At 40.0% G+C, this 14,560-nt stretch overlaps 1 protein-coding gene across 1 annotated transcript in view; it reads left to right on the top strand.

The window, feature by feature from the left end:
• Positions 1–14,560, top strand: part of TENM1 (teneurin transmembrane protein 1) — a 782,231-nt gene that overhangs the window by 458,615 nt on the left and 309,056 nt on the right. Inside the window, exon 5 of the mRNA XM_069074038.1 lies at positions 8,699–8,939. Within this exon, the coding sequence (XP_068930139.1) occupies positions 8,699–8,939 (241 nt within the window). The remainder of the gene's footprint in view (positions 1–8,698; positions 8,940–14,560) is intronic.

The raw sequence follows: 14,560 nt of genomic DNA, 5'->3' as shown, positions 1-14,560 counted from the left end.
TCTCTGGGCTGAGAGCTTCTGAAAATGCTGCTATCTTGACTACCTCCAAGGCTCATTGCTAGTACTCCTGCTGTGCTCAAGGCCTGGTCACAGATCTCCTGAGTTGTCTTAGGCTGGAAGAATGTCCCACTCTGATTTGTTTCTTCACTCTGCCACTCCAAAATTTGATTTGAAGCATTATTTTCAAGTTATTTGGAGGAAAATATTGGGAAAGTGCAGCTGGATCCTGCTCTGTAGTCCACCATCTTGTCTCTTCTCTCCTCCTCCCTTTTTGACTGCTGTTTCTCAGTCTCCTTTGCTGGATCTTCATCCAGGTTATGCTGGTAAATCATGGGCATTACCCAAAGCTCTATCCTCAGCCCTCTTCTCTTCTCCCTTTATACTGTTTGCCTTGATGATCTCATCAGCTTCTATAGATTCAGCTCTTGTCTCTATGCAGATGTTTTCAGATTTTTTTGGCCAGCCCTAATTTCTCTCTTCACTTCCTTTCTTACATCTCCAGTTGCCTATAGACCAGCTTAAACTACATATCCTATTGACATCTTAAGCTCATTACATCCAAAACTGAATTTACTACCCCCCCTACCAACTCTCCCTCCTTCTATACTTTCCTATTGCTATCAAGAATACCATCAGCCTCCTAGTCACCCAGGCTTACAACCCAAGTGTTATACTCTACTTCTCACTTTCTTTTTCACACCCCACATCCAATCATTTGCCATGTCCTTTCAATTCTCCATCCTCTGACACTGCTCCTAGCCTTGGGCAGACCATCATCACCTTATGCAGCAGCAAGCACCCCACCATACCCAGGGTGGCTGCCAACACAGGTTCCCAGATCTGCTTTTCCAAAGGAAAGAAAGCAACTCAAAATCTTACTTTAATCAATCAAACATATCATTTACCTAGTTCAGGGGAAAAAATCAGCACCCCAAACTTCAGAGAATACAGTTTACAAGCAAAAGCTACAAGAAGACAGAGAAACAGATCAGCAGACAAGCTTCCAACTGTCTGATCATTACATCCATGCCTAGTCAGTTACCAGAGATGGAAGCACCAACATCTGGGTTTTCCAAGCCAGGGAGCTCAAAGGCTGCCCAGAGTATCATCTGGTCAAATCACATAACACTTCTCAAAATGAGCCCCAAAGCAAAGCCTCTCATCAGGGTATATATAGCCTTCACCTGGCTCAGAATGTCACAACCCTCTTGACCCCACTGCCCAATCACAAAGCATCAAGGCGTGGGCATTCCTGAAAACCAAGCCTCCCACTACAGGTTCCACATGACCACATTCAGCCTATTAGGGGGCAGAGAATATTTTCAAATCAAGGAAGATTCTCAGAGTCATTTAAGCCTATCAAAGAGTCTAGGGGCAGGGAAGATCTTAAATTCCCATTCCCATAACACCTTATGCCTAGACTATTGTAATAGCGTGTTCATTGGTCTTCCTGCCTTAAAGCTTTCCCCACTCCAATCCATCTGCTACTCAACTGTCAAAATGATCTTCCTACAGTGTGGATCTGATCATATCACCCCCCACTCAGTAAATTCCAGTGGTTCCCTTTCATTTTCATCATACACTGTAAAATCCTCTGTTTGTCCTTTAAGTACCTTCATAACCTGGCCATCTCTTAGCTTTTTAGTCTTCTGTTACCTTACCCTGCCACACCCTGTACAATCTAATGACCCTGGCCTCCTTGCTGTTTCTTGAATAAGATGCCCCATTTCCAGACTTTGAACATTTTCATTAGTTCTCCCTGAACTCTATTCTTCCTTTTTTCTCTGCTTCCTAGCTTCTCTGGCTTTCTTCAAGTCTCAGCTAAAGTTCTACCTTGTGCATAAGCCTCTCTTGAGCACCCTTAATGCTAGTGTCTACCCTCTGCTGATTATCTCCAGTTTCTCCTATATGTAGTTTGTTCATATGCCATTGTCTCCATGTTGTCTCCTTCTCCAGCCCATCCATTAGATTGTGAGCTCCTTGAGAGCAGGGACTGTCTTTTACCTTTCTTTTTAACCCCAGTTCTTAGCTTAAGTAGTTTATGAATGCTTGTTGACCGAAAAGGATACGGGGTAGATCCTTAGGGTATAATCATAGTGGGTGTGATATGAATGATGATCCAGCAAAGGTCATTGGGAGGAAACAGATAGGTAAGCAGTAGAGCTAAGTACAAAAGCTAACATGCTTTTGGAACAGAATTAATCTTTGGGTTTGTAAGTTATGTCATGACTGACATCAAGCATATTTGCACATAAAGTTTGAGGAGATATGCTTATAAAGCTTATATATCAGTTCATTTTAGGGATTTCAGTCTAAAAGTGGCTCCTGTTCAAGTATACTATGTGAATGTGACCTTTCAATACTGAAACAGAATTTACTTTCCAATTTCTCTATAAGTGTGTCACGATAGTAACATTTACATTCTTGCCTCTACCCCATTCTCTCCTGTATTTCTCTTGAGTACATAAATATATGATTTCCAGATAGATTCGTAAGTGAATGCATGTAACTGGGAACCCTGTGGTATTGGGGGACTTCTGACACTAAACCCTAATATATTTTTCATTAGTCTTTTAATGGTAGGAAAATTCATTTTACAAAGAAAGGATCAAATTAGTATATTTTGTAAGGAATAGGTGCATTCCTTGTCTTTTTCATAAGGTGAGCAAAGAATAAAACTTGGATGATTTGAATTTCCTAGGGCTAGATATAGTTTTCTCAGTGTTCACTGCAATGTTGAGAAACTTTGTTTTTTCTAAAAGATAAAATATTTGCTGATATTGGAAGAAACCGCCATACATTATAAATGGGAAACCAAAGATGCACCATACAAGTTGGTCATCAAAATCACCATATTGTGCATTTCTGCTGGTAGCATATATATGGCTTTTTCCTTTTCAGGAAGGGGAAGTTCCTTGATTCTCAGAGCTGTATGCCAGTACATGAGGGAAACCTAGTAAGGTCATTTATATCACCGAAAGGGAAGTTGGGGAGGACCAAGACTGACAGGTCTTGGTGGTCAAAGTGGTGGTCACATTTCATTTGAAAAAACTCCATTCTGTAGTCTTGCATATAGATATCTAGAAAAGGTGACTGGTTATTCCAGTAGATGGCATTTGTCTTTTTCAGAGTGGCATAGCTCCCAGCCCTGCATCTCCCCCCTCTTCCTCACCCTCTTTCCCCCCTTCCCAAAGATAGCCCCCAGTATCCCCAATATAACTGTTTTGAGTCATGAAATATTCTTTCTCTTGCCCAATGCACAGCTCTCATTTCAACTTAGAATCTGCATTACTGACACTGTCCCACTTATGACAGAAGACAGAACTGCCTAAACAGCTTAGAGGATCCTGTTACATCCTAGTCAGGTTCTGAATTTTCATGGCACCTAAAGGTGTCATGTTGGTTTGGATTTTATAGTAAATATAAGATTTGTTGCCAGCACCTACTATGTCAATCTAGTATAACATGGATACCAGTGTAATGTGTGCTAATCATCCATCATCTCATCTATATATGACTGGCTCACCTCTTTTCCCAGTCATATATATATCCTTTATAGCATCAAAGAAAATAGTCATAACAAGAAGTCAAGAATATCAAGGGAATCAATGGGAAAAAAATGTGTAGGAAGGTGGCCCAGCCATACCAGATCTCAAACTATACTATAAAGAAGTAATTATCAAAACAATCTAGTACTGGCTAAGAAATAGAGTGGTGGATCAGTGGAATAGATTAGGATTACAATACATTGTAGTAAATGACCATAGTAAACCCAAAGATCTAAGTTGTGGGAACAAAAACTCATTATTTGAGAAAAACTGTTGGGATAACTGGAAAGCAATGTGGCAAGAACTAGGTATAAACCAAAGTCTTACACTGTATACCAAGACAAGGTCAAAATGGTCACATGATTTAGACATAAAGGATGTTACGATAAGCTAATTAGAAGGGTATAGCATAGTTTACCTATCAGATTTAGGGATAAGGGAAGAATTTAGGACCAAACATGATATAAAGAGCATTGCAGATGAATTATATAAAATGAAAGTTTTTGCACAAACAAAACCAATGCAACCAAGACTAGAAGGAAAGCAGGGAATTTGGAAATTTTTACAGCAAGTATCTCTGATAAAGGCCTTATTTCGGAAGTATAAAGACAACTGAGTTAAATTTATAAGAATACAAGTCATTCCTCAGTTGATAAATGGTCAAAGGATATGAACAAGCAATTTTCAGACAAAGAAATCAAAGCTATCTATAGTTGTATGAAAACATACTCTCAATCACTATTGGTAGAGAAATACAAATTAAAACAACTATATGATGCCACCTCACACCCATCAGATTGACTTATAAGACAAAAAGGGAAAATGATAAATGTTAGAGGGGATGTGAGAAAATTGGTGGTGGTGTGAGTAGATCCCACCATTCTGGAGAACAGTTTGGAAATATGCTGAAAGGGCTATAAAATTGTGCCTACCCTCTGACCCAGCACTGCCACTACCAGATCTATATCTTGAGGAGATTTTTGAAAAGGGAAAATAGCCTATTTCTACAAAAATATTTATAGTGACTCTTTTGTGATGTCCAAGAATTGGAAACTGAAGGGATGCCCATCAAATGGGGAATGGCTGAACAAGTTATAGTTATGTGGTTGTAATGGAATATTATTGTACTATAAGAAATGACAAGCAGAATGATTCCAGAAAAAACCTGGGAAGACTTAGATGAACTGATATAAAGTGAAATGAGCAGAACAAAAGCATTGTACAAGTAACAGCAATATTCTACAATGAACAACTATGAATGGCTTACCTATTCTCAGCAATACAATGATACAAGACAATCCCAAAGGACACGTGATGAAAAATGCTATGTGCCTCCAGAGAAAGAACTGATATTGTTTGAATACAGGTGGAAGCATAATATTTTTCTTTTTCATTCTTTCTTCCTTTCACGTTTTCTTCTACAGAATGACTAATATAGAAATATTTTCCATGATTGCACGTGGTATAACCTTCATCAGATTGCTTACTCTCTAAGGGAGGGAGGGGTAGAATTTGGAACTCAAAATAAAAAGGAGAATGTTAAAAATGTACATATAATTGGGGGATAATTTTTTAAAAAATTTAAATAAATAAAATAACTGCAGACAGTATAAAATACTTGAGAGTCTACCTTCTGAGATAAACCCAGGACTTAATATGGACCCAATTATAAAACACTTTTCACACAAATAAAGACAAATCTAAATAATGGGGGGGGGGGAGAATAGTCTTATCTAGTATTCTAAGATAGCAATACCATTGTAGTTTTATTTTGACATAAATCACCCTAATCAGTTGTTCCCTAATTTGCTTATACTTCTTTGACTAAATCTCAAGGCTACTCTAATCTCTGTATGTCAGTTAAGGGACCTCAGAATCTCTGCTTATCAGGATAGGAAAGAATTGCTTGGGAACCTTGACCAGTTAAATGACTTGCAGATAATCATACAGCCAACATATGTCAGAGGTGGAACTTGAAACCAGGACTTCATGATTCTGAGTCAGGACCTCTATATACTATTCCGCCTCTTATGTAGGCATATGCACAAGCATATGTCTGTATATGTAGGTACTTATATGTGTATAGATAAATACACCAATATGCCCACCCACTTGCATGTTCTATCTATTCTGGGTAATATGTATTCAATCCACTTTGGTTTTCCCATGTAGATGTTTAGACCTCCCCCCCTTTGCATTGCTCTAGAGTTTACTCAAGCAGCTTTCTAGAGTTCTGAGGCCTGATAGAATTTGTATATTGCCATCTGCAAATGGTGTTTAGAACATCATGCAAATGATAGGGAATTCTTTTGTTTGAACTCTCTGAAGCACGTCTTCCATTATACTACTGAACCTCTTGGGGTAGCTTGACTTCCTGTTTTAGACTTTCCTTGTTGTTGATACTGAAATGATCATTGAGCAATGTCACGTCCCCTGATATATCTGTCATAGTCTTACGTAATTTTAGTGTATGCGTGGGAGACACTTGAATGAGAGCTTTCAAGGTTGCATGCCGTCACACTAAGCCAAATAAAGACATTTTTTAAAATATCAGTGGAGAGTAGATACAACAAAATTTTAAATTTGCTCCACCTTACAACAGGTTGTTTTACTGTTAAGATGTGCTAAAAGAATCCCAGCTCCAAGGGGCGGCCAGGTGGATCAGTGAGTAAGAGCACCGGCCCCAGTGTCGGGATGACCTGGGCATCGAATCCAGGCTCAGATACTTAGCACCACACCCAGAAATAACTGGCCGTGTAACCTTGAGCAAGTTACTTAACCCCAATTGCTCTAAAAAAAAAAGGGATCCCAGCTCCAGAGCTAGAAGGGACCTCAGAGGTCATCTAGTTATCTAACTCCTTAATTTTACAAAGGAGGAAATAAAGGCCCAGGAAGGAGAAGCGACTTCCTTAAGTCATACAGGTAATAAACCATGGGAGCAGGATTCATAGTAGGCCACTTGACTCTGGAGCCAATGCTCTTTCTTACTACATCATGTACCATCTGTGTGGTTGAGAGTCCTTGGGTTTGAAGGGAGGAGATCTGGGTTAAATTCTTGACTCTGATACTTACTAGTTCTCCATGTTGTGATTTGATGTGGACTTTGAAAAAACTTAAAATTTGGATAAGTATAGAGGATATTCAATTTAAAGAGAATAGCGTGAGCAAAGACTTGCAGATAAGCATGAACAGTTAGTTCGCCCTCTGTGTTAGCTTTCTGTACCGGAACACAATCCGTGACCAGTTAAGTCGGGTGGTCCATTTAGGCACCACGTGAAGCATTTTGCTTCATTCTTTTCCATAGCCACCGACAAGACTCATTATGAATATGTGGTATTAGTGATGAAGTGGGCCTCAGAAAAAGTGTGAATGAAAGTAGTGTAGATGGACTTTACTTGATGTGCAAATGTGTCAGCTAAATTCTCTCTTCAAGACTTATGTGACCTGGGGTGGCTAGGTGGAACAGTGAATAGAGCACTGGCCCTGAAGTCAGGAGGACCTGAGTTCAAATCCGGCCTCAGACACTTAACACGCAAAAAAACATTAGCTGTGTGACCTTGGGCAACTCACTTAACCCCAATTGCTCCCCCTCCAAAAAGAAAAAAAAAAAGGCTTATGTGACTTGCTACTTAACGAAAGTTCTTTGTAAAGTAAATGCTCATCCTTCTCCATCTTCTACTATTTTAGTTTTTCTGTCCATTCCAGATCTGAGGTTTGTTTAAAGTGAGGAACAACTGTCTGTTGTTGAAACTGTTTGTGCAAAGTGAGGAGCAGCTTAGAAGCACTCGCCCTAATGAGCCAGTCGCATCATTGTGTTATACGATGGCTGAATTGGAAGTCAAGGAGTAATCACTTCTTTCCAAAAGTATTCTAGTAAATGTTCAGCAATCAGCTTTCAAAAAAAGCAATGTACACCCAATACACTTTGAAGTTCAGTCTTCATTATTAACATTTTCTCCATCACTTGAAGTCTCAACACTCAACAAAACAATAAATCAAGCCCTGATTTGTAACATTTGCCAATTTCTGAAGTGTGAATGCTCTCACTGAAAATTCAACACAGTTGGCCCTAGAGAGCCAGTATATGATGGCTGATTTCTACATTTGAGTTTGAACTCAAGTTTGATTGAATTGAATTGAAAAAAATGAAAAAGGGTAGGTTTTTTCTGATTAACAATTGACAAATGGGCCTGAGTAGTTTGCTAGGCATAGAGAGCCTCTAGTGAGGTACCACTTATTCCTATGGTCATTTAGGAGGTGAGAAAAAGGCAGGCAGACTTTTTCAACTTGCTGCAAAACTTATACAGAAAGTACCACAATTACATGAAATCATTTAATATCTCTTAGGGCTGTCTTGTAGGAGACAGACATTATATCAGCTATATAGTGGTTTCTTTTCAAAGAAATTTAATTAGGGTATTTCTCATGGATCAAATTCCAACTCCCTACTTGCCAGAAAAAACAGTGAGAACATCCCAAAATCTTCAGCAGAAATCAGGAGATAGCTAGCCCCAAATGTACCCTCTGTCAACAGACAGGAAAGCCGCTTTGCAATGCCTACACTGCCAATATGGCCTGAACCTGGCACAGGGGAAGATGGGGTGTCGCCTGAATGCTGGGAGAAAAGAACAGAATGCCTGCCAGCTATCTGGCTGTTCACTTTCAGCATACAGTAATGGGCGTGGGGAGGGGAGCAGGCACCAAGTAGGGTTTGAAGGTTGCTGGCTGAGATCAGCTTTTCTTCTCTGAGATGGGAGGCAGACGGTAGCCTTTTGGCTTTGCGTTGAAGCCCCCAGATTTTACTGCAATATATTTGTTGATGTTCTCCAAAGTTTGAATTTTGTTTCTGTTCTGTTGATGATTTATTTGTTCAGCAGCAGAAATGATGACGAATTGTGTAAGGCTGCCTCATTGACTTTTTAACTACTATAGCTTTGAAGAATTTACAAGTTAATGCAACTGTGAATGTTTTATATTACATTTCATAAGCACAGGACATGTGCTTTCTTGTGAGTTAAGCAGACATTTTTTTACAGATAGAACTTAAAAACCTACTCCCATGACAGATTGTGTTGTTCTAAAACTCCAGTAAAGCTCATGTACAGTGGAAGAGTAATTTTCCCTTTTCTGTTTGCTTTTCTCCTCTGCAGATATGCCAAACAGCCCACACAACCAGTTCACCTTCAGACCCCTCCCACCGCCGCCACCACCTCCTCATGCGTGCACATGTGCCAGGAAGCCACCCCCCACGGCGGACTCTCTCCAGAGGAGGTCAATGACTACTCGAAGCCAGCCCAGCCCAGCAGCACCAACTCCCCCAACCAGTACCCAGGATTCTGTGCATCTGCATAACAGCTGGGTCTTGAATAGTAACATCCCGCTGGAGACAAGGTACAGAATCAGTGGATCCCATCAGACTTCAGCCCTAGCTAGAGATAATGCTTTTGAGTAGAGAAAATAATTTTGGTATCTTAAAAAAAAGGGAAAACAAAAAAACCCATGAGGTAGGAGGGAAGGAGAAAGGAATTAGCTAACCAAGCCATCTTTAGAGAGTCCTATGCAATTGCCTCACTTTAAGGAAATCAGAACTTAGAAAGAGAATTAGAAAAATATATATTGCATACTTGTTTGATAGAGCAAATCCTTACTGTGTTGGCTTCAATGTCCATAAAATGCTTCAACACAGTGGAAAAGTAAAGCAAAATACACTCCTATTTTAGATGAGTTAGACTCTGACGATAGATAGATAGATAGATAGATAGATAGATAGATAGATAGATAGATAGATAGATAGATAGATAGATAGATAGACAGATAGACAGACAGACAAGATAGACAGATAGATAGATAGATAAATGGATGGATGGATGGATGGATGGATGGATGGATGGATGGATGGATGGATGGATGGATGGATGGATGGATGGATGGATAGAAAGATAGATACATAGATGGAGAGGCAGACAGGCAGACAGGATAGATAGACCAACAGAGAGATGGATAGACAGACAGAAAGAGAGAGAGAGAGAGAGAGAGAGAGAGAGAGAGAGAGAGAGAGAGAGAGAGAGAGAGAGAGAGACTTGGCTGTGGACGGACTAAGGCCACTGTATTTGGTTAGGATTTTAGGCTTAACATTCAAAAAGAACTGGTCACTCCTCAAAACTTGATTCTGTGAATGAGGTATATATCAACCAGTACCTTGGTCATGTCCAAACAACCAGGCTTCACATCAAAAGCATACTTCTTAGCTTTATGTTTAAATTATCACGGGGCAATAATGTTACATTTGTCTCTTCTTACCTCCGAGCAAGGCATTTCTAAGCACATATACCTAGGAAATACCCAGATGTTCACTTTTTCCTGTGAAGAATAATTGACATGTATTTATTGGCTTAATGTTGGTAAAATTCTATATATCTTGGATCTCCTGTGTCTCTTGCAACTCCCCTGTGAGAGTATTAATACCAGTGTTATTGGGATTATCCTCATCTTATAGAGGAGACTTGCCTGAAATTATACAGCAAGCACTAGATGTGTAGGTTTCAAACCCAAGTTTCTTCAGACTCCAAATCTTTTGTTCTTTTCCTTTATGCTGTGTTCTCTCAGTATGCCTACCCCCCCAAAAAAAATAGACTTATAGCTGTTAGAATCCTTTGTGTCCAATGTCAACTCTGATCAGCTTTACTGAGAATTTGAACTGAAAAGGGAGAGCTAATGAAATCATCACTTTCTCTTTGGAAACCTGTTAGGTTCAGTGATGAGCCAACCCTTGGAGACATATACCACTTCTCAGGTTATTTGTAAATGCAAAAAGCTGTTTGTGAAGCAAAAATGATAATTCCTTTGACCCTAGTACACTGAAGGTGGTATTGTCTCACTTTTAGCCAATTGGAAAGTTCTGGGAAATGATTTATTAAATTTTTATGTGTTCGATATTCTGCTAAGCAGTGAAGATATATGTAGAAAAGGGAAAACGAGCCTGCCCACATGGAACTTATATTTTAATGGGGAGGCCAAGGCAAATAAAGGAGTGGTGACCAACAAAGGGCTATTTGGTGTGGGAAATTACTGGAGTGGTGAGTAGAACAATTCAACTGTCTGACATGCTCTTTGTAGAAGCAGTGGTATTATACATCTAATTACAGTTACGAACAACAGGTGGAAAGGGTGGAAGCAGGATTGGAGCGTGTGGTAACCAGGGTAAAGCTGAGCGCCTGGAAAACTTTAAGTCGGGAACCAGTACAAATGATAGGGAACAGTCATACTCTACCAAGCGTTAATGATAGGCTTGCCAGAGGGCTATTATAATATCCCTCTACTTAATTTATTTTTGTTTAAACTGTGGGGAGAAGGTAGAGGGAGACTAGGTTTCTGCCTTAAATGGCTCTTACAGACAATGGTAATTTTCCTCCTAGAAACTCACTTTTAAGTCATGGGAAGGGAATGATTGAAGACTTATAGATTTATGGATTACTTAGGCTTTACAAACATTTTCTCATTTGACATTTATAATAACATTGGGTAGCATGCTGTTCAGGTTTCTGTTCCACTTTATAGATGAAAAAACTGAGGCTCATAAAGGAGAAGCATTCTGCCCCCATGGTCATATAGCTAGCAAGTAGTAAAAGTGATGTTTAAGGCTCAGTCTTCCAACTCCTGCCTATTGCAGTTTTGGGGTTACTAGCTTATGCTGGGTAAGTAACATTTTTAAGTTAGTTCACATACCCTATTCCTCTAACATAGCAGCTAACTCTGAATCTGGAAGGAAGAAAGGGGAAGACTGAAGCACGGAAGGTTTTTCTTATTGGAAGTGTATATCTAGGCATATTTGTACAAACTGCAGCCACAGACCTTCAGTATCCAGGCAGGAAATGTATTAATTGGTCGAAGTTTCATAAGACAAAGAACATAAGTTTTCTGTGAACCTGAGCAGAGATCATTTTTTTACGTATTCAGCATCACAGAGAATGAACTGGGAAAAAAAACCAGGCTAGAACTTCTTAGCAGAAGTTGACCAATCAGGACATTCCAAATATTCCTTCAAAGCAGAGATTCTAACTTTTTCTGTATCCTGGACTACTTGGCAGTCAGTCTGATGAAGCCTATAGAAGTCTTCTCAGGATCATGGTTTGAAGTACATAATATAAATATATAGAATTCCAAAGGAGGCTAGTTATGGTGAGATGTTAAAATCAGAATACTAATAATGAAAAGTTAAAAAAAAGTTCACAAGCCTCAGGTTAAGACCCCCTGCCTTAGGGCATGTACATCAAATATATAATCAAAGATAAAATTCACAAATTGAGTAACACATAATTGGAATTGACTTTTGATCATGTGTTTTCTGTGTTAAGTGGACACCCCTTCCCTATCTCTTGGGTGGTATCTTATTTCCCTGGTAGAAAGTGAAAATATGAGTTCTCTACTGCATGAGTACATATAATGTTGGATACAGGGCGACTAGGTGGCTCAGTGAATAGAGCACCAGCCCTGGAGTCAGGAGGTCCTGAGTTCAAATTTGGCCTCAGACACTTAACACACACATACATACACACACACATACACACACACACACACACACACACACACACACACAAACCTAGCCATGTGACCTTGGGCAAGTCACTTAACCCCAATTGCCCTCCAAAAAATGCAAAAACATATAATGTTGGGTATACTGCATCTCCCTGTAATTCTCTCCTTCCCCCCACCCCATGAATCCTCTACACATACCCTGCTGCCTCCTTTTCCTTCAAAGCCTTATTCAAGTTCCATTTCCTCACTAAAGCCACCTCTTCAGTCTACAAGCATTTTCTAAGAGCCAGTTGTGTGTTAGGCATGAAGAATACAAAGACAAAAGTGAAACAATCCCTGCCATCAAGGAGTTTACATTCTAATGGGAAGAGGGAAGAACAAGTATTTATTCAACACCTACAATGTGCCAGGCACTGTCCTAAGAACTTTACAATTTACAAGCATAATCTCCTTTAATCCTCACAACAACCCAGAGAAATAATGTGTTGTTACTAATCCCATTTTATAAGCGAGGAAACTAAGGCAGACAATTAAAGTGATTTTCCCATGGTCACACAGCTAAGTGTCTGAAGTTGGATTTGAACTCAAGTCTTCCTTGACTCTAGACCAAGTGCTGTATCCACTGTACTACTAAACTACCTGAATTGGGGAGAAAAAATGTATATCCCTCTCCGTGTCTGTCTGTCTGTATCTCTTTATATGATATATATATATATTTATATAATATATATAATACATATATAATATATAATACATATATACATACATATATATGAAAATTAGTTTTGGGGGGATGTATTTTGGGGAGCAGAGTCAGTAGCTGGGAGGAGAAAAGATCAGGAAAGGCCTCTGTAGAAAGTGAAACTTCAACTGTCTTGAAGGAAACCAGAGAATCCAAAGGGTAAAAGTGCAGAAAGGACATTTCTAGGCTTGGGAGACAGCAATTTCCTTTGTGCAGAAGGCCACGATATTTGGACATAGACAGTACATGAAGAAGAGTCATGTGTAAGAAGACTGGGAGGCTAGTGAAGAGTTTTCATTATCAAACACTGTCGTTTTTAATTGATCTTACAGGCAGTAGGGAGCCACTGGGAGTTAGTGAGAGGGATGAAATGGTGAGACCTGAGCTGAGCTTTAGGGAATTTTCTTGGGTAGCTGCATAGGGAAGGACTTGAGGCAGGCAGACCCCCCCCCCAGCAGGCTAGTGCAGTAATCCAGGCATGAGGGGATGGAGGCCGCAGTGTCGGAGGAGAGAAGGGGGAATATTCAAGAGATGTTACAGAGATGAACTGGACCGGCCTTGGCAATCGATTGATATGAGGGAAGTAGGGGGCGGCCAGGGAAGGTGAGAGACAGAGAGGGGTCAAGAAGCAATTTTGTGGAGGTTACGTTAGAATGCGAGGAGACCAATCAGGGGAGTATTGTAATAGTTCAGGTAAGAACTGTTAAAGGCCTGAATTCAGGTATAGGTTGTATGAGTGGAGAGAAGGACACAGCCCTTCTCACTTGGACTGTTGGGGATCCTTGCTAAGTATCTCCTCAGTTCAATTGTTAAAGTGACTTCCTTAGAGTATAGATGTGATTATATCAGTCACTACACATTTATTAAACATTTAGTATGTCCCTGACCCTGTGTAAAGTGCTGGGGATACAAAGAAAAAGCAGAAATAGTCCCTATTGACATGAAGCTCACGTTCTTAGAGGGGAGAGAAAGTGTAAATAACTAGTTACATCCTGGACACTCTGCCTCTCTTAATGCACAGTAAGGCTGCATTCATCTTCTTAACTACCAGATCATACTGTTAGCTCATATGGTACTTGGAGTCTGCTTCAAACCCCCACATCCTTGTGCAGATGAGCAACTGTCTAGGCCGACTGCCCCCAGCTTTTACTCGGGAAGATGATGTTCTGAACTCAAGTATGAGCCTGAATGTTTCTGCTGATTAAATTCGATCCTGTGAGGTGCAGACCAGCGCTGACCAAATATGATAGAGACCAAGATTAAGCAATCTATGTTATTAGAGCCACCAGGTGGCCCCTGAAGAAGCTGTTATTCACTGTGATTCTCAAAGCCTGCTTATGATTAAACCAGTATCCCTTTCCTCATGTGGCCGCTCCAATTTTCTTTCTTTTCTCAGTTCTTTCTTCCTCGTCTTCTTTGTTCATATTTTTCTGCCCCCATTTTTTTCTCTCCTACCTGTATACTAGTTCTGCTAGTGGAGCCTCTGGTCATTGCTTAGTCTTATTAATGACACTGAGTTCCAGCTAAAAACCTGTTCATAGATTGTAGATCTCTACAAAGGGGCTTTGGCTACCTCCCACCTCCCATCCAATCTACTGTCACTTTTGAAGCTCATACCAACATGTTCTTTCATTCTACTACCAGAGAGAGACAGAGACAGAGAGAGAGTGCCAGAGAGTGAGAGAGACATGGAGAGAGAGAGATGGAGAGAGACAGAGACAGACAGACAGAGACA

This window comes from Petaurus breviceps, unplaced genomic scaffold (assembly GCF_028583685.1).
Source record: "Petaurus breviceps papuanus isolate PSGF00001 unplaced genomic scaffold, PetGlider_PUasm1.0 90881, whole genome shotgun sequence".
In the NCBI taxonomy this organism is placed as follows: Eukaryota; Metazoa; Chordata; class Mammalia; order Diprotodontia; family Petauridae; genus Petaurus; species Petaurus breviceps.
The sequence above is the reverse complement of the archived record's forward strand: the minus strand, read 5'-3'. Positions and strand labels throughout refer to the sequence as shown.